This window comes from Dipodomys ordii, unplaced genomic scaffold (assembly GCF_000151885.1).
Source record: "Dipodomys ordii isolate 6190 unplaced genomic scaffold, Dord_2.0 Scaffold47, whole genome shotgun sequence".
Classification (NCBI taxonomy): Eukaryota; Metazoa; Chordata; class Mammalia; order Rodentia; family Heteromyidae; genus Dipodomys; species Dipodomys ordii.
In genome coordinates, this window is record NW_012267263.1 from 2,503,520 (window position 1) to 2,524,021 (window position 20,502).

Consider the following 20,502-nt stretch of genomic DNA (forward strand, 5'->3'; position numbering starts at 1 on the left):
CCATTCTTTGAACGTCACATTAACGCGCGCCAGCCCCTGAGAACTCTGGGAAGCGTAGTCCGTGCAAAGGCAACGCATTGATCTCAAGCGCGGCTGCCAAGGATCTCTGCGCCTGCGCACTGTTTCCCGACCCGAAGCGGCCCGGTCTTCCGGGGTCCCGAGGACTCTGTGCCGCCGGAGGTGAGGGCTGCGTGTCCGTGTCTTCGCCGAGCCGAGTGGGCTCAGCGTCAGAGAGAAGGGGACGCTGGGGACTTGGGGGGGGGGAGCTGGAGGGGCGGGACGGGGTGGCGCGGGCGGAGCTGACTGAGTGCTGGCATCTTGGCTCGCCGAGGTACTGACCCGAAGTTGTGCCCGCGGTGCGCGTGTGGTGGGTGTGGTCTCCCGCTGTCCACCTGCAGCGTATCAGATCCTGCAGTGCAAGTTGGCACTGGGGGGTCTCCCTCCTCTCCTGCGATCCCATCCTCCCATAATGGGTGCTTGGTGGAACTGACCCTAAATCCAATCCCTTCTCGTCCCCCAGAAGCACCCTACATTGTCTCCTTGGCCTGCGCCCCAGCGCGTGGGGTGGGGTGTGGGGGGGGGTCGTGGAGAAGATAGAATCGCAAAAAACACTCTCATGAAGGAAATAGCAACGCCTTGGAGAAGTGACTAGAAGGGTCTAGAAAGGTTCACTGAAGCCAGCCCCGGCACAGTGTCACACTGATAACCAGGAAGCAGGTTGGATTGTTCTAATGTGAGAAAGACAGCTATTCTAGAACGAGGACCAGTGGCAGTCCGGGAGGTGTGGAGGTAGTTCCGAAGCAAGCTGTGATGGACCTGAATCTTGTGTTTGTGGTGAGGAATGGATACAAATGACATTGCATAAGAAGAGTCAAAGGACCTGGTATCTAGATTTGCAGAGAAGGAGAGTGTGGTAAAAGCATTTGAATTTGGACTATTTGGTCGAATACTAGAACATCGGATAAAAATATATAGCCAAGAAGAGGAGTTACAGGGGGAGTTGTGCAGAGGAGGTCTGGAGCTGATGGCAGAATGCACAGTTCAAAAATTGTAGTCATGCTGGGCGCCCATGGCTCACGCCTGTAATCCTTGCTACTCAGGAGACTGATCTGAGGATCACGGTTCAAAGCCAGCCTGGACAGGAAAGTCCGTGAGACTCTTACCTCCAATTAACCACCAGAAAACCGGAGTGGCACCGTGGCTCAAGTGGTAAAGCACTCACCTTGAACTGAAGAGCACAGGGACAGTGCCCAGGCCCAGAGTTCAAACCTCACAACCAACAACAACAAAATTAATTGTAGTCCTTTGCAAAGATAAGTGAGTTTGGGATGAGTTGGGATTAGATTTGGGGACCATCGTTGTAGGGGTGGGAAAGGGCATGCTGAATGTGGATGGACTTTCTCAGGCACAGAAAGAAAAACATTGAATAAAGACTGATTTATGGGCAGCATTCATATTTGTAGGGCAAAGTGGGGAAGAGCCAGAGAGATTGCAGTTGTAGTGTTAGGAGGGCAAATTGGGCTAGTGGGTGCCAGTGGCTTATAATCTTATCTACTCAGGAGTCTGAGATCTGAAGATTGAGGTTCAAAGCCAGCCAGGGAGGGCAAGAAAGTCTTTGAGACTCTACAAGTAAGTGCTAAAAAATGTTGGAAGTGGAGCTGTGGCTCCAGTGATAGAGCACTAGCCTTGAGCTAAAAGGTCAGGGACAGTGCCTAGGCCTTAAATTCAAACCCCAGAACTGGTGCGCGCGTGCGCACGCACACACACACACACACACACACACACAAAGTTGGGCTAAATGCAGTATCATAGTGCCTGTAAACCGTTGAGGAGGCAGATCTTGTCAAAACAGTCTAAAGCTGTGAAGAAATAAAAATTTAATTACATTTGAAATATGTTAGTAAGTTTCAAGCGTATAATGTCAGATGTGTGGGAAGAAAAGAATACTGTCAGAAAATGCCAATTAACAGGCTCCAATGACCAACTGAGACTATGCAATGACCAACTGAGACTATGTCCTTAGCTATCACTCTCTATTTTCTCCCAAGGGGACTCAAACCCTAATCTGTCCTACTTATGTTAAGAATATATATATATATATATATATACACACACACACACACACATACATATATACACACACACACACATATATAAAACATAGGTGTATATATAATTACACCAAATTTTGTGGCATTATTGCGATTTGAATTCAGACCTCATGGTTGTTAGGCAAGCACTCTTCCACTGAGCCCATACCTCCAACCCTTCTGGTTATTTTTTTCTCCAATTTTAGCAAAAAGTTATTTGTGTAACAGGACGAAGAAGGAAGAAATGGAAAAAGGATAAACATTTTCTGTTCCCCATTCAGGAAACAGAAGTTAAATACAACGATGGTCTGTTCCTCCAGACCCTGTACATGCCTGAAGACCACTACCCAGGCCCATTGACTGGGGCCCAGGGACCACCTAGATGCATACAACTGCACAGGTGAGTCACATGAGCTAACTCTTGGGAGTGGGGTATGAAAAGCATGGGTCCATACCTCCTGACCATATGCCACCTTAGCCCAGAGTAGGGATTTGATGAAGGGGCCTGTATATGATTCATTCTCTCCCCTGGTCTTGATATGTCCAGAATGGAAAAAAACAGCCCATCTCCAAAGCAAGGCTTAAAGGGGAGGACTGTTAGATAAAGTTTAGACAATCTTAGAAGTTTAGGAGCTGGTAAACTGCAAGTGTAGTTACTCAGGAGGCTGAGATCTGAGGATCAGGGTTTGAAGCCAGCTCAGGGAGAAAAGTCTCTGTGAGGCTCTTGTCTCCAATTAACCACCAGAAAATCAGAAGTGGTGCTGTGACTCGAAGTGGTAGAGTGCTAATCTTGAGCAAAAAGAGATCAGGGACAGCACCTAGACATTGAGTTCAAGTACCACGATCAACAAAACAAAATGAAGTTTAGAACTAGAGGGATTGGTAGGAGATACATATTTGACAGGAAGATGGTCATGTTCCAGCCAGTGTATACACTGAGGCACATATGCAGCGCTCAGGTGCACTGTGACCTGTGTGAACTAAGTACTGATTGGCATTGGAAGATGGACGGCATGAGTTCACATGCCACATGGTGTCTTGGCCAAGAGGGGATGAACATGGACATGACCTGTGCCCTCCCCTCGCCCTAACATATCTAGGGAAAAGCAAGACTTAAAGGGAAGAATTGTAAATATAGTTTAGGCAAGCTTAGCATTAGTTGGAACAAATCCAGGGAAGTCAGGACAGAGGAACAGCTCTAGTTCCCAGTCAAACACCACTTACAGTACCAAGTGATTCTGTGAACTCAGTCGTAGGACCACATCTGAGTTACTTGAAGGCTAAAAAAAAAAAAAAACCCACTAGTGCCATGTAATAGCTTGAATAGGATTTTCTGTCTCCCGTCCTCGCCTTCTTCCTATTCCTCCTCATCCATCTTTGACTTGCAGGGATGTCCAGTAGACAAGGCAGAGGAGAGGTGAAAGAAAGCTTCTACCATGGCTAAGAGACAGATTTAAAGAGAAACAAGTTCCAAAGCTAAACACTTTCTAAACCTTGTGATATTTACCTATCTGGCTTATCAGTCTCTGTCACCAGATGAGGGATGAGAGAGTTCCCTCAGTTTTGTGATGTTCGGGCAAAATCACAGATCACTGCAATTCATACATGAAAACGGTTTTAAGCCTCTTACAATAAGGAGAGTCTCACACCATGTTAGCAAGGATTTTTATTAGTGTAACATGACAAAGTAGGGAGAAATGGGGAATGAGTAATTTTACTCGTAGCTAATAATGTGACAAGAATACAAGGATACATAGCTAAGTATCCTTTCTTCACATAAAAGAAAAGACATGTAGAGTCTGGAAGAACATGTATGGGCTTACTGAGTGACCTGTCATGTGACCTCCCAGCCACAGAAACACACCAACATGTGTGATGTTTCTGCCAAAGAAAGTTCATTAGAGACTCAGCATCTTAGTTTTCATTGCAAGGCAAAAACATACTGAATTCCAGACCCTTCTGCAGAAATGCAGATGTCTACTCTGAGTTCACAACAAAGCAGATGTATGTAGTTTAGACATGGTAGATTACCCTTATCTCTTAGGGAAGGAGGGAGGACACACTCAAAATTGAAGGTTCCTGATACAAAGATCAATCAGGAAAGCAGAACTTTTTTTATGAACAGCAGTCTCAGGTTTGTTGTAACCTGTCTGCACACTACCTTTCCTGTTTTTTTTTGCTGTACATGGAAACAAATGCATACGCTGTTTTAAAAACTCAGTATTTTAAAAAAATGTTAGAGGGGGCTGGGGATATGGCTTAGTGGTAAGAGTGCTTGCCTCGCATGCATGAACTCCTGGGTTCACTTCCTCAGTGACACAGAAACAGAAAAAGCAGAAATGACGCTGTGGCTCAAGTAGTAGAGCACTATCCTGGAGCAAAAGAAGCTCAGGAACAGTGCCCAGGCCCTGAGTTCAAACCCCAGGACTGGCCAAAAAAAAAAAATTTAGGAAATAAAAAACACTTGTATTCCATCACTCAAATTCGATTTGCACTTTAATATTTTTTTTCCTTTTTCGGTGCCTTGTGCATGTGTAAATATGCAATTTTCAGATTCTACATCCTTCATTTGATATTTGGTGAAAATATTTTTAGTGTTCTGATTTTTCTTACAATTTTATTAGAAATTATTTGTGCAAGGAGTTTCATTTTGACATGTCTATATATGCCTAAAGTATACTTTATTCATACTCACCCCCTCCATCACTCTCCTCAGAACCCTCTCCCTCTGACTGTGTATGTATGTGCATGCCTGTGTGTGTTTCAGTCCTAGGGCTTGAACTCAGGGCCTGGACCTTGTCCCTCAGCTGTTTTGCTCAAGGCTAGCACTCTACCACTCCAGCCACAGCTCCACTTCCTGCTTTTTTGGTGGTTAATTGGAGATAAGAGTCTCATGGACTTTCCCACTTTGGCTGGCTTCAAACTTCAATCATCAGATCGTAGTCTGTAATCCTAGGATTACAGACATAAGCCACTGATGCCCAGCTCTGACTTTTTTTTTTAAACCAACAAACCATTACAGATAAAGTTTGTTTCCTTCCCAAGTTTTATTTTTGTTCTTTCTCAGATATACTCACAATTTTTAGTGACTATTGTCTCATAAAGATTTTTGAGGCATTATTTATGGCTTAAATTTTTTTTGGTTTATGCAACTTTATTGAAGAAAAATAAATCAGTTATTAGCAGAGCTATTAGTTGATCACTCATCCATTAACAACTTGCATCATTTATTCAGTGCTATATTAAACAGTGTATTGGAAGATAGATTAATAGCTCCAAGCTTCCTAACAATTTAAATGAAAATTATAAAATGTTTGAGACCCTATTTTGGAATTCAAAGGGTGTTTGACTTCCAATTTCCATTCTCTGTAGAACAAGAACAGGTCATTCCTTTATTGACATGCATAAAGTACTTCACATTTTCTGTTCTGCTGATGCTATAAATTCAATACCAATTCTCCAGTCACATCAGTTATGAGCATAATGTATATCATGTAACCTCAAATCTCTAACAGTGGAAGGCTTAAACAAGAATGGATGCTTCAAGAATGTTGTTTCCTTTGATGTGACAACTGAGCATCCATCTCCCTCCCCCTCAGATGGCTTCTTCAGCATATTAGAGCAGTGAGGTTTGGTTTAGTCTCATAACCAAGTTAAGAGTGAAGATATCGGCCACATAATACACATGTTCCATTTTTTAAAAAAAATTTCTGAATCTTGGGCAACTGTTCTCTTGTAACTACTTTACAGTTTCTAAAAGCAGTTATTGTCTCATAAAGATTTTTGAGGCATTTATGGTTTAAAATTTTTATTTATTTTATTTTATTTTTTTCTGGTCGTGGGGCCTGAACTCTGGGCCTGGGCGCTGTCCCTCAGCTCTTCAGCTCAAGGCTAGCGCTCTACCACTTGAGCCACAGCGCCACTTCCGGCTTTTTTCTTTTTGCTTATGTGGTGCTGAGGAATCGAACCCAGGGCCTTGAGCATGCAAGGCAAGCGCTCTACCACTGAGCCACCTTCCCAGCCCGGTTTAAAATTTTTATATGAATATGTACAAAAAAGTCTATAACTTCAACTTTTTTGTTCAGTGATTATGTTTTTTTAAATTTCTCTCTGTTGTTAACTGGAGACTCTAGATAATCTTTGGGGGGAATAAATATAGTTTTGTTTTTTTATTTTTTAAGGATTTTTCATTAGCATATAGTTGTACAAAGGAGTTTTCATTTTGTCGTTTCCATACATGCATATGATATACCCCACATCAAACTCACCTCCTTCATTATTACCTCATCCCCTCTCCTCTCTTCTCAAAACAATTCCAACATGTTTCATTGTTTTATTTTTATTATGAAAATACCGTACAGAGGGGTTACAATTACATGGGCAAGGTAATGAGTACATTCTTATCAAGCATTGTTGCTTCCTCCTTTGTTTCCCCTTCCCATTCCTTCCCATCTCCTCCCCTCCCCCCCTGCCGTCATTGCTTTATTTTTATGCATGCTTATAGAGATCACTTTTACATATTCACCCTCTCTATTGGTCCTTCCCTCTCTGGCTGGTCCTCACCCCAACACACTCAACAGAGCCTTTAAACAGGCTATTTTAAGCTGGTAACAACTCAGCTTTGATCATAAAAAGGCAACATTTTCCATGTTTTACTTTTTTTGGGCCAGTACTGGGGTTTGAATATAGGGCCTAGGTGTTATCCCTTGATTTTTCTTTTTATTCAAATCATTGTACAAAGGGGTTTCAATTTAACATGTCCATTTGTATGTACAGTACATCTTGATCCCTTTTCTATCATTTTCCCTCTCTCCTCCCATCTATCCCATCCCCATCCATCTTATATTTCTTGTTCTATTTTCACATATGTATCTAGCTCATTTTAATCCATGCTTCAAGATTTAGGATGGCATTACATTCTGCTAAACTTGTCGTAAGTTGAAAATATAGGTCAAAATGTATTTAATATACCTGACTTACTGAGCATCATAGTTCACTGACTGAGTGTACTGCAGACTAGTTGTTGCCACCATCTCCCCTGCCCAAAAGTCTCATGGCTGCCTGGAAGGGAGCTATAGCTCTGCCCTTCTCTGTATCCCAAGAGTATACAGCATGTGGCCAACCTGGGAAAAGGTCAGAACTTGAAATTCTCCAAAGTCTGATTGCTGCTGAATTCTTACTGCATTCTTCTTATCATAAAGTTAGAAAATGATAGTCAAAATATCACAAGTCAGGACAATCTGTACTATTTACATATATAGATATATAATGACAATTTATATTATATAAAATATATATCATTGATGAGCACTGAAGTTATCTGCATTTTTACCACTAGGCATATTTTCCCTTGTGATTTTTTTCATGAGACTCCAGTCACTTATCAAGTTTCCTTAAACGATTTTTTATTCTAGTCTATTGGTATATTAGCTTTGTGGTTATCTTTCCAAGAAAATCAATCATTATAGTATAAAGTTTCCAGACAAATTTGAGTTCAAATCCTACCTCAATCTCTTACAAAGACTAAGTTCTTAATTTCTATAAATAGCACATACCTTACTGATTTATGAGGATAGAAATAAATTATCTTTACTAAAAGTACTTAGCACGATGCCTGGTAAAGAATAAATATTGAATGTGTTAGTTGTTATGAGTATGTGTTGAATTGTGTTCCACTGTATGGGTGGAACAAATTTCCTGCTTTAGGTGTTGATGGTGTTTCAAAATTTGCTTCATTATTGTTATTGTTATAGAGATTGAGATGATAATGTATGAAGCACATAGGAAGTTGTACATAACCTTAAAAAAGGTTGACATTCATGATGATTAACTAAAAGCCTTGTATATATTCTTACATATTTCCTTGCATAAATTCATAGGAGAGAACAGGTGGGCCAGAAAGTATATATGTTCCAGGTCTTTGTGACAGGTCATAGCAGTCTTTCTAAAGTACAAGTCTAATGTAAGAACATCCAGGCTGCAAGTTCCACCCTCCCCAACTCCCACCCTCATCTCTGCCTGCTTTTCTAGCCTGTTTTCCCCAGCACTACTTACAGCCTGACCTTTGCACTTCTACTGGTTTTTGCACTAGCTCTTTCCACATAAAGACTGACCTCCTTATTTTGAAAAACTTAAGTTCTTCCTGCCTGAAATATTCTACCTTCTCCCTGACAGGAAAATTTCCTTAGGTCTCAGTTTTGCCAGTTTTCTGGTGGTTAACTGGAGATAAGAGTCTTGCAAACTTTCCTAGCTGGGCTGGCTTTGAATCTCGATCCTCAGATCTCAGCCTTCTGAGTAGCTAGGATTACAGGCATGAGCCACCGGCACTTAATTATCCTTTCATGGGTACTTGGTATAAACACTTGGAATAAACATGGTGAAGACATGCTTATTGAGCCATATGGATGAATGAAACACAAGGAACAGTGATCGTATTTCCCTGAATGTAGGAAAGCAGTCAGCAAGACACAAACATATCCATTTCTTCTTCCCAGGACTACATTATCTCCCCCATCCCCAGAAATCCCAGGAATCTATGACATTTTAATTAGGCCCTTGAGACAAATTTAGGTAACTCATATTTAGCCTAAGAGAGTTAGAGTTTAAAAATTCAAAGATAAATAAATCTGGTCTGCATGGAAATTGGAGCCTGCAAGTGGTTCTAGGGGAGTTGAGAGGTCGGAGGGCCAGAGGTTCTATGGTCTTTGCTCATAATGTCACTCACCCATGAATTCGTGCTTCCTAGCACTTTGGTTCCTCTGGTAATGTTGGCTGTGAGCAGGTTATCAGTACCTCCTGATAATCTTCTCAGCTTATTACCCATGTATTGTCTTGACATATTTTAGTTTATGTTCCTGAGGGAGGATGTCATATTTTCATGCCGGCTAACCCTCAGTCTCCTGGTTACTGGTACATCGCCCAGCTGTGACCTAGTCAGTGTAGCTCCAGAACTGAGACACAGAGTCAGTGCCATGTAAATACATGGCTACCCAATGACTACTGTTTCATTTTATCATTGTATTTGTATAGTTGATATACAGAGGGGTTATACTTACATGAGTCAGGGACAATCAGTACAATTCTTTTTGAACCATGTCTCCCTTTCCATTGCTATTTCTCAATCTTTTCCTCCTGTCCCCACCCACAGATATCCAGTTCATTTTCCACATAATGTCTGGTATCACTGTTGTATTTGCTAATCCTTGTTATACCTTTTACGTGTCCTCCCTTACCCTCCCAAATACATGCAAGCTAACAAACTAGACAAAAGGAAATGAAAACAAAAACCACGGCAACTAAAGAATGTCTCTTGTTTCCTTTTCTTGGAGTTTATTTCACAGAATATTATTTTGTATGATCATCTTTCCATAGCTATTGAGCCTTTGTCCACCACTCCTGTGCTTAACCTTTGGCCTCTATATGTTAATGACTATATAATCTATCATGTTTATTTATTTATTTTAGTCAAGGGCTACTATTTTAGCAAGGGCTATTGAATGAAACATTTTTTTCCTTGAAGAAGCTAGGTGTTTCTTTTGATGTGTTAATTGTGTATGATTTTGTCTAATAAACATGCAGGTCAAGGTTGAATATGAATATATAAAGATAAATCTTCTCACTACCAGGAATGGAACGCTTCCCTAAGGATCCTGGTCACACAAGCTCCATGTTTTGATCCAGCTTGCTTTCTAAGCTCTGGGATGAGTTAGAGTTGCTCCTAGCCTTATTTTACTGTGTCTGCTCTTTTGTAAGGTGTTGAGAAGGGGGAGGGGGTTTTGTAGCCCACTGAGTATATTGAGAATCCTTGTTTTACTGGTTTAAAGGCTTTAAAGGCTACAGACCAGGCCTTTCCATCCCACACCTCTGCCTCACTAGGACTTGGTCCTTTGCCTGTTGAGCACACGAGGAAATGGCTGCTGTGTCTGCGCCTGCCCATTGCCAGGTAAGGTGGACTTTTGTGTTTCTGAAATACTTTTAGACACCTAAATGTCACCTTTCTTTATCTTGGAGCTTCTTTGATCAGACCCCAGCAGGCAGATGAAGGGTTCCAAAGGAATACTTTCCTATTTGACTTGAGGTGTCTTTCAGTGACCTTCTTTTGCCTTGAGCATATAGCCTCTGGTCTGTCACCAGGTACAAAATACCCACAGTCTTTGTTCTGAGATTACTTTGACTAAAAGCTGACAATGCAGGTCTGACTGGAACAGGTTTTTTTTTTTTTTTTTGGTTAGGGGTGGGGAGCAGTAGGCTGGTTGTGGTCCTCTCTTTCCCTTTAGTGCATTAATATCTGGACAGAGAGCCCCAGTGTTCCAGGGCTAGGCTAGGCCAGGGAAGTGGTACATGTTATAGAGCCCCTCAATGAGGCTGGCCAGACCCTGAAGAGAGTCTCAGTGGATAGAGAAAGAAATTCAGCTAGCTCTATTCCAGGACACAGACTTGAATTCCCTGCTTCTATACCAGAGCTTCTGAAGGCTCATCTGGGGTTCTTGAGCAGGGGTGTGTGTGTGGGGGGGGTGTTAAAGATGAAGGCTTACAGAATCCCAGAGCATTTGAGTGAAATGATGTTGGCCCTAAAGAGCACCTAATCAATATGATCCGTCTTATATAAAATCATCACATGTATATAAAATGGACAATTGTTGATATTTAAATAAGGTCATAGATTAGATAGTAGTTTAATATCAGTGCTATTTTTTCATTTTTATAATTATACTGCGATTACACTGAAAATTCCTTGTTTTTACAAAATATACACTTGAATGTTTAGGAGTAAAAGAAAGTGATGTTTACAAGTTTCTCAAGAAGTTCAGGGAAAGAAATAGGAGAATGTATATAAAAAGGACAGAAAGACAAAGCAAATGTTGAACATAATAACATTTCAAAACCTGAGTGAATGGTATGTGGGAAGTTTTGTCCTAGTCTTTCCAATTTTCTGTAATCTGAAGAAGAGCTTCTGGATGTCAGCTATAGGTAGTGGTGTAGGATGTGGCCCACACTCCTCTGCAGGGTGATGGGATCATGACCACAAACTTCAGGCCTTCATGATTGAGCCACTTTCCCCAATTCCTCAAAGCCCTACTCTGTCAGAATCATTCCCAGCTCCTGCCTTCTCCACATTCTCCAGGGCTGTCACCTTTATGACAGCTCCGTGTGGCCCAAATAAAAAGAAGAGCTATAGGGCTGGGAAGGTGTCTCAGTGGTAGAGTGCTTACCTCTCATGCACGAAGCCCTGGGTTCAATTCCTTAGCACCACGTAAGCAGAAAAAGGCAGAAGTGGCACTGTGGCTCAAGTGGTAGAGCGCTAGCCTTGAGCTGAAGAGCTGAGGGAGAGCGTCCAGGCCCAGAGTTTAGGCCCTATGACCAACAACAACAACAAAAGAGCTATGAGTAAGGGAAGCTGTCATTGTATTTTCAGGAATCAGTGACATTCGAGGATGTATGTGTGATTTTCACGGATGAAGAGTGGGAGTATCTGGTTCCTGTGCAGAAGGCCCTTTACAAGGTGGTGATGCTAGAGAACTACCAGAACATTGTCTCTCTGGGTAAGGAGCTTCCTATGAGGAGTTTGGACCTATACTGTGCTAGTGTGGACCTGGGAGACTGAGAAATTGTTTCTTCCCCAGCTTGTATTCTGAGCCACCTAACAAATAAAAGAGCCAAAGGATATAGTTTAGGTATGCAGCAGCAATGGCTTTTTTTTTTTTTTTTTTGCCAGTCCTGGAGCTTGAACTCAAGGCCTGGGCACTCTCCCTAAGCTTCTTTTGCTGAAGGCTAGTACCCTACCACTTATTGTATTGGGACAAAAGAGTATATATATATATATATATTTTTTTTTTTCTGTTTATATGGTACTAAGGAATCAAACCCAGGGCTTCATACATGCTAGGTAAGCACTCTACCACTAAACCACATTCCCAGCCCAGCATTAGCTATCTTAATGCTGAATCCAAGCACTGGACAGTTGTGCTTCCTGAGATGTTAGGAATGCTGGACCACCACAGGCCTCCTGACATAGCAGCCTGGCTTGTCAAAGCAGGAAGGGCAGGAGACAAGGTAGAATGTCTGCTAGAGGTAGGGAGCTGCCTCTCCAGATGCAGCAAGCACAAGTCACATATGCCCGGGTACGACGGACCAGCTCGGCCGGAGCACTGGGACCGACGGGACAGGGATCTCGGGATAGGTGGGCAAAGGAGTCGGCGAAGTGACAAACAGACACAGACTCAAAAGAGTTGCATCTGAGTGTATCTTTATTGAGGAGAATTAACATTTTTATACAGTGTGTGATTGTGACATAGATTCTTTGTTTATTTAAACACGTAATCAATTGTTTTTTAAAGGCAAAGCATTGATGAATTACATGAAAATTAATGACTATCCCACCAACTGTTTAAGCTAAGTGGTGTGAAACAAGTCTAGCATATTGTTTAATAGAATACGTCATCTATTCAGCCTTTATGTTTAATAATTAACAAACCTAAGACAGGGCTGTACTTACATTATACTCTTTTTAATTTTATTTTTATTCAACTATTTTCATCTTTATAAGCTCCTGTATAAGGAAATGGTTCTTGGTTGGTTCAGGAAATATGTTACTAACTTTATATATTTTTTTTTTTTTGGGTCCGGTCGTGGGGCCTGAACTCTGGGTAGGCTAGCGCTCTACCACTTGAGCCACAGCGCCACTTCCGGCTTTTTGCTTTTTGCTTATGTGGTGCTGAGGAATCAAACCCAGGGCCTCGAGCATGCAAGGCAAGCGCTCTACCACTGAGCCACCTTCCCAGCCCCACTAACTTTATATTTTGTGTGAAAACACCATCTATTCCCTATAACGTAAGTTGGACTAAACTTAATCATAACTGTTGGGAGAATCTTTTTTTTTTTTTTTATAATCATAGGTCCCTTCTTTTTTAGAACTCTCTGAACTACTGGGATAACTCTTTCTAACTTAGTTTAATTTGTTCATTTTGTCTGTTGGACATATCTAGAAATTTTAAGTCTCTATATTTACTATGCATGAGCTGCAAAACTGCTTGTGAAGTTGTAGGAGTTTTTGGAGGCAACGTCACATCAGATGATAGATTGATTGGGGGATTGCCCACATTTAATCTTTGGCCTTAGTCTTTATTACTTAGAGAAGCCATCTCTATTGGACTGGAAAAATACAACATGCTCTGTTCGCGGATCAATAGAAAAATAGCCAAAATGAGAATAAAGGCAATGAATGTACAGCCAAGAAGAATATAGTAAGAATAAAGGTAGAGGCTATAAAGGTGCAGCCAAGTGTATGGGAAGCCTTGACCCAACACCCCCTTCCTGGGGGCATGCTTCCTTGAAGCTCTTTGTCCAACACAATCTCTCACGCAGACTCCGCAGAAGGTGGCGTGGTACCCACTGGTCACAGAAAGATGTCCACTCAGCTGGAAATACCAGGAACCACTGGAAGTGCAGAAACTTAAGCGTTTGACCTTGTTTCTCTGGCTAGAGACTATTCATTGAATTTGCAGCCCCTTATTCTGTTGTCAATGTCAAATCAGAAGCCATCTATCCACCACAGGCAGCTTCATGGAAGTGCTCCGCCCACCTGCACCGGCCTCTCTTTGCTGAACCCAGCTAAGAACTCCTTGCAGACACATCTTCATGACTGCTTTGCCTGCTGTGATCTCTGCTCCTTTCCAAACGCTTGCTTCGGCAGCTTCTTCTCCATTGTGCCTCTCGGACTGTGTTCCCATGGTGGTTGGATACTGAGCTGCTTGTTAGAGGAGGAAACAAGAGTTATTGTATACGATGGCAGGCCTGAATTGGCCTGGAGGCAGGACAAACGCTCTCCCAGGTGGGACTTGTCAGGGCACAGGGCAGGCATCCTGCCACTGGGCCCTGGGTCACTGTGGTGAGCAGCAGTCACACTGGAACTTCTCTTTCTCAGAGAACAACGGGTTAAGTCTGACCAGATTGTCTTTTTTAGGGAATCCAGTTCTCCACCAACTCCTGGGGGATGCCTGGGGCTTGAGTCTATGCCAGGCTCCACTCCTGTCCAGAACCTTTCATTCCAAAAGTTTCAACCAAGTGTATGTGGCATGGCATTTCTTCCCTTTTTATTTTTTAATTGAAGCTCGTGAATGTCTTGGTGCACAGAAGAGACAGATTTAAAGATCAGCCGGAAAATGATTGGAAATATAAGAATAAGAATTAAGAGAATTGATCCGACAATAGCAATTATAATTATTACATGAATCCAATCCAGAGGATTGAGGGCCTCCAAGTTATGCTTAAGTGACTCTGTCAAAGACTGTAAATTTTTTACACCTATATGAACTTTACTAACTGATGTAATTTTGTCCTGTAAAGCCTCCATATCATGAGAAATATCGTTATCTCTCCAAACTCCTAACAGATGATTTTTGGTGGCATTCCAATTAAAAGAAGAATTATATTTTAAAGGAGTAACACAGATATAATTAAAACTAGCATGACATTTAACTGAAAGTTGTATTTTTAAATTTTGAACATCCTGACCTATAGCCAGAACCGCTTCCTCCAGAGCATTTATTTTCATTTCTAACTTTTTATCTATAATTTGTTGTTCTGCTAGGGCTAATGTAACATTTTTGCTTAAATTATTAACAAAATGAGCAGTATTTACTTCATTTACTAAGGCTGCTGTAGAAATTACTAAAGAGGTAATTATTGTTATTAAAGCACTTATTCCTAAAATCAAGGCTGCAACAAAGCGTTTTGGCCGCAACACCCGGGTCTTCTCCTAGCTTGCCAGTCAGGCAGTATTCTCTGCTCCATCTGGTATGTTTTGCTAAGGGGAAATTTCCCCTTATGGAAGCTAGAAAAGAGATAAGAAATGCCTCTTCAAGATGCGTTGTAGGGTTGGGAATGTGGCTTAGTTGTAGTGTGCTTGCCTAGAATGCATGAAGCCTTGGGTTCGATTCCTCAGTATCACATAAACAGAAAAAGCCAAAAGTGGCCCTGTGGCTCAAATGGTAGAGTTCTAGCCTTGAGCAAAAGAAGCTCAGGGACAGTGCCCAGGCCCTGAATTCAAGCACCAGGACTGGCAAAAAAAAAAAAAAAGGATGTATTGTACTCATAAACTAACAATGTAACATGTTGAATAATATTCCCTTTGTACAACTACTTAAAGATAATAAAATATATTTTTTAAAGAAGAAATGTCTTCTAAAAAGGGAGATAGAAGAGCAGGGAACACAACTTTATGTCTGCTTGGGTGACCAAAGATGTGTTTAATTTGGAGAATTTGTCTTGAGAACAATCTTAGAGATCCACAGTAGTCACATTTCAATTATAGAGATATGTATGATAAGGGAATAACTAAGAGCTATTGCTAATGTCAGGTTAATGAGAAGTTGGGCTTTAGTAGTAGTGAGAGCCTCTCAGGAGCTTCAAAAGTAAGAGGCATAGTGGGGAACACCTGTTGTCCTAGCTCAAGCAAGAGGTTATCTAACGCCCAGGAACTAGAGACCAGCTGGACAAAATAGTGGGAATCTCTTTTATAAGAAAAGTCTGAGAGTGCACAGACTCAGAAAGAAGCAGGCTGAGATACGTAGCCGATAACAGTAAGGAGGATTTTTAAAAAGCAAGCCTTAACAGGCAGAATAGAATATTTAAGGAAACTACTAAGCCTTTGTCACAAGCTCTAGCAGGGTGGAATATTAGGGAACATGGAACACTTAAGATCAGAGACTAAAAGCAACAGGGAAATGATAGATATGCCTCTCTTTCCCACAGAGCAAGGGAAGCTTATCGCTCAAGCCATTTCCTAGAGAGGATCTATGTTTTCTGGAGTACAAAATGGTTTCAGTTTAATATGTCCATTTAGGTGTACAACACACTTTGATCTGAGTCACCCCTTCCATCATTCTCCCTATCCTATTTATCCCTTCCCACCCATCTCATTTCCTAGTTCAGTTTTCACAGATGTACATTGCTGTATCTACCTACCCTTCCTCCTTTTTTATTCATCTTTCCCATTCCCTTAGCTCCTCACCCCTCCCAGTCAAGATATGTTTCAGCTTTCTGGTGTTCATATTGTTGAACTGCCTGTCAGTTGTTCAAAGAAGTTACACTGTGGACTCTCCCTCCTGCATATACTGTCCTTTGGTCAGTTTCATGTATATATACATATGGTCCCATATGTTTTCACATATGCTTACGTTTTAGGTCTAACCCACATATGAGAGAAAATATATAAAACTAAAAATGGATAGATTTGTTTCTAGTAAAGACTAAGTGTATCAGGCCCTGGGCATTTCAAAGCTTATCATATCATTGTGTGTTATTTGCAAAACAGTTAAAACATCATTAAAGTGTTGAGGTAGGTTAGTGTTCATTGAAATTATTTTTAATTTATTATTACATGAAAAAATACTGTTTTAGGTCCACATTATTTCATTATCCATTTTTAACAGACTGCATCTGAAAGTATCTTTTAGTATTAAACTGAGTAGAAAGAAATAAATGAATTAATACAAAGTAGGAAAGATGATTTTTCTTTTAATGTGTACAGACCTTTAATGTTCCTACAATTGTTTTTTTTAAGCATAATACTAAGTATATATACACAAATAAAAGTAAGTAACTTTCTTAAGCTTTTTTTTTTTCTCAAAATGGGCTTTGTAGCCTGGGCGCTGGTGGCTCACGCCTGTAATCCTAGCTACTCAGGAGGCTGAGATCTGAGGATCGCAGTTCAAAGCCAACCCCGGGCAGGAGAGACTGTGAGACTCCTATCTCCAGTAAACCACCAGAAAACCGGAAGTGGCACTGTAGCTCAAGTGGTAGAGCGCTCGCCTTAAGCTGAAGAGCTGAGGGACAGCGCCCAGGCCCAGAGTTAAAAAAAAAAAAAAGGGCTTTGTGTATACTCATTTCCCCTGAGCCAGGGCCTACCTTCATCGTACCTTGGCCCAGGAGCAAAGCTTCCCTTCTACTTCATGTGCATTCTAGTGAATGTATTCTACACTCAAACCAAGTGCTATTTTTCCCCCCTCTAGAGCCTCAGACTTTTCCTCCACTCAGAGCTTCCCCTACTGGCCTGCATTGTCTGCCTTTGCATCGTCTCTCTGAAAGACATAGGTTCCAGGATCAAGCTTGGAATAGTTATATATTTTCATCACAAGTAGTCACCTGGTTTGTTTCTTTCCCCCTGAGCAGGACTTCCAGTTCTTCAACCTGATGTGATTTTTCAGTTGAAGAAAGGGGACATGTCATGGAAGGAGGGTCTTCATGGATCTGAGGAGAAAGAGTGTCCAGAGAGTCTCGCTCTAGGTAATGAACAGGATGAAGTAGTTTTGGTTTATGTTTGTGACTTTGGAGGGAACCCAGAATATTGCATATCACCTTTTGTTTCCTCAAAGTGTTATCTGAGTATTTTGAATTTATTATTTGTTTACTATTTTTTTGTGCTAGTTATGAGGCTTGAACTCAGAGGCTGGGTGCCATCCCTGAGCTTTTTTGCTCAAGGCTAGTGCTCTACCACTTGACCCACAGCTCTACTCCCACCATTTTTTGGTGGTGGGGGGTGCATAATTAGAGATAAAGGTCTCAAGGACTTTCTGGGATGGCTTTGAATTGAGATCCTCAGATCTCAGCACTACCAGTGTCTGGCTTAAGTATTTCTTTTGTATTGTCCGTCAACTTTCTCTTTCCCCTCTACACCTTAAGGGGACAGTATTATTTGTCTATATTCACCAATTGTATATGTTCTTAAGTATTTCCCACTTCCCACTCATATTTTGATATTGTCCCTCAACCTCTTCACCCCACCTACATCTAATTATCCTGTCCTGCTTCCTATAGACATTGTCCTATTCTGTGGTCTCTTCCTTTCCTCTTCCTCTTTCCTGAACCTCAGGCTTTCCCTAGAATGTAGGAACAAGTAGTGCCAGGACCATGCATTATTTTCAGATCCATTAGGGTATCTCTTCTTTCCCCTACAATATTTTCTGGCCCAGAGATAGTGCCTTTTTGTTTTCTCTTTGTTCTAGTATGGAAGACTAAGCCTGACCTTCAAGATGCTTCAGAAGAAGGAAAACTGAGGGAAAGTCTTGAAAGACAAAGTCCTCTGTGTCCTAAAATTGAAGTTCAAGCACCAGAGAGTGGGTTGAAAACAAAGAAGAAAAGCCTCTCAGTGGAACCTTGCAAGAAATCCTATTCCCAGGACAAAAGCTTGAAGAGAGGATCACCCAAGAAAGTCCTTACTAAAGATCGAGATCAGGAATGCAGTGATTGTGGGAAGACTTTCTTTGACCACTCATCACTCATCCGCCACCAGAGGACTCACACTGGAGAGAAGCCTTATAACTGTCCCGAGTGCAGGAAGGCCTTCAGTCACCGAAGCAGTCTCAGCAGACATTTGATGTCCCACACTGGGGAGAGCCCCTATGAGTGCAGCGTGTGTGGCAAGGCCTTCTTTGACCGGTCATCCCTAACTGTACATCAGCGGATTCACACAGGAGAGAAGCCCTTTAAGTGCAGCGAGTGTGGAAAAGCCTTCTTTGACCGGTCATCCCTTACTCGACACCAGAGAATTCATACTGGAGAAAGTCCTTATGAATGTCATCAGTGTGGGAAAGCCTTTAGCCAGAAGAGCATTCTCACTCGCCATCAGCTGATCCACACTGGCAGGAAGCCGTATGAGTGCAATGAGTGTGGGAGAGCCTTCTATGGTGTCTCCTCGCTGAACAGACACCAGAAAGCTCATGCTGGGGAGCCGCGCTATCAGTGTAATGAGTGTGGCAAAGCATTCTTTGAACGCTCTTCCCTCACACAACATCAGAAGATCCATACCGGAGACAAGCCATATGAATGCAGCCAGTGTGGGAAAGCCTTCAGCCAGAGGTGCCGGCTCACGCGACATCAGAGAGTACATACAGGAGAGAAGCCCTTTGAGTGCAGTGTGTGTGGGAAAGTTTTCAGCTCAAAATCATCTGTGATTCAACACCAGAGGCGTTATGCCAAACAGGGAATAGACTGAGTTGGGTTGAAGCTCCAGTCAGACCAAAAAAAAAAACCTCTCCATAAACTTAAGATAGGTCTTCCTGTCGTAAACAAACCTGACATCTGCTCATTCTGCCCATTCTGGCCACTGCCTGTGTATCATGAGTGTTAGAGCAGACATCCTGTACCTACTATGTTGCAGAACAAGCATGAGGTGTGCAAGTGAGGAAATGACTCTACATTCCAAAATTGGGAAAGGGACTGGAGTGTTTCTCAATGGTAGAACATTGTGTAGCTTGTGGGAAGCCCTGCGTTTCATCTCTAGCACTGAAAAAAAAAAAAGGAAACATTATCAAACAATAGGATAGATGTTAGCAGTGGATCCTCACACATACCTCCTGTCAGAACCTCAGCCCTAAGGAATCCCTGCACTTTAAATAACTAGAAACTCCTACAGGAAGAGAAAGGCACAATTAATAGATGGCAGGAGTATTTCTTCCAGAGAGATATTCACAACTCCACTGCTAGCGTTTTGGTAGTTAATTGGAGAGAGGAGTCTCATAGACTTTGCCTGCATGGGCTGGCTTCAAACCCCATCCTCAGATATCAGCCTCCTGAGAAGGGTTGCAAGCATAAGCCATCAGAGAAAGTCTTTTTCTCTTTGCCACTATGCTCTAGTTTTATAATCTACATACATATGTTGCTTCCAACTAGATTGTAAGCACTTGGAGGTATGACTTACAGGTCTATATCTCATAGAGTACCTTGTAAATAGTAGGTGCTCATTATTTACAGTCTGCCTTAATGTGCCCCTCGCCACACACACCAAACTTGACATCCTGACTCAGAATTCTTGTGGTACCTCAGCCCAGCTCTACATTTTTATTTTATTGACTCAGGCACTAAGCAATCTTTACTCTAAGTATCTGTATTCTTTTTCTAGTCACATAAGGTGAAACATTAAAAAAAACAAACACATGTTTTTGAAAACTCTGGAATTAAATTCCATGAATCCTGATGGATATTAAAGTAGATTTTTCCCAGAAGGGAAAGATCCAGGAAGTTGATTTGCCAAACAGATCCCTCACAGCCTAACACATCTAAATCATTGTACGTGTGTGTGTGTGTTTGTGTGTGTGTGAGACAGCGAGAGGAGAGAGAGAGAGAGAGAGTTGAACTCCAGGCTTTACACTCTTGCTCAGTTTTTTCTGGGGCTCATGCCCTCAGCTTTTCTGCTGAAGGCTGGTGCTCTACCATTTGAGCCACATCTCTACTTCCAACTTTATGCTTGTTAAATGGGTTAACAGTCTCATGGATTTGTCTGCTCTGGCCGGCTTTGAACTTTCTCAGGTTTCAGCCTCCTGAGTAGCTAGGATTATAGGTGTGAGCTACTAGCACCCAGCAAGCCTACAAATCTTAAGTCTGCCTTAGAGCACATGAATGGCAGGGAATACTT

General features: G+C 41.8%; 1 protein-coding gene across 1 annotated transcript; it reads left to right on the forward strand.

Moving 5' to 3' along the window:
• Window positions 1-1,600: 1,600 nt before the first annotated feature.
• Window positions 1,601-20,223, forward strand: Znf2 (zinc finger protein 2). Its single transcript, XM_013019826.1, has 6 exons — window positions 1,601-1,629; window positions 2,372-2,490; window positions 9,914-10,032; window positions 11,506-11,632; window positions 17,262-17,375; window positions 18,095-20,223. The coding sequence occupies exons 3-6, from the start codon at window positions 10,000-10,002 to the stop codon at window positions 19,081-19,083; spliced, it is 1,263 nt and encodes a 420-aa protein (XP_012875280.1). The 5' UTR covers window positions 1,601-1,629; window positions 2,372-2,490; window positions 9,914-9,999; the 3' UTR covers window positions 19,084-20,223.
• The last annotated feature ends 279 nt before the right edge of the window (window positions 20,224-20,502 follow it).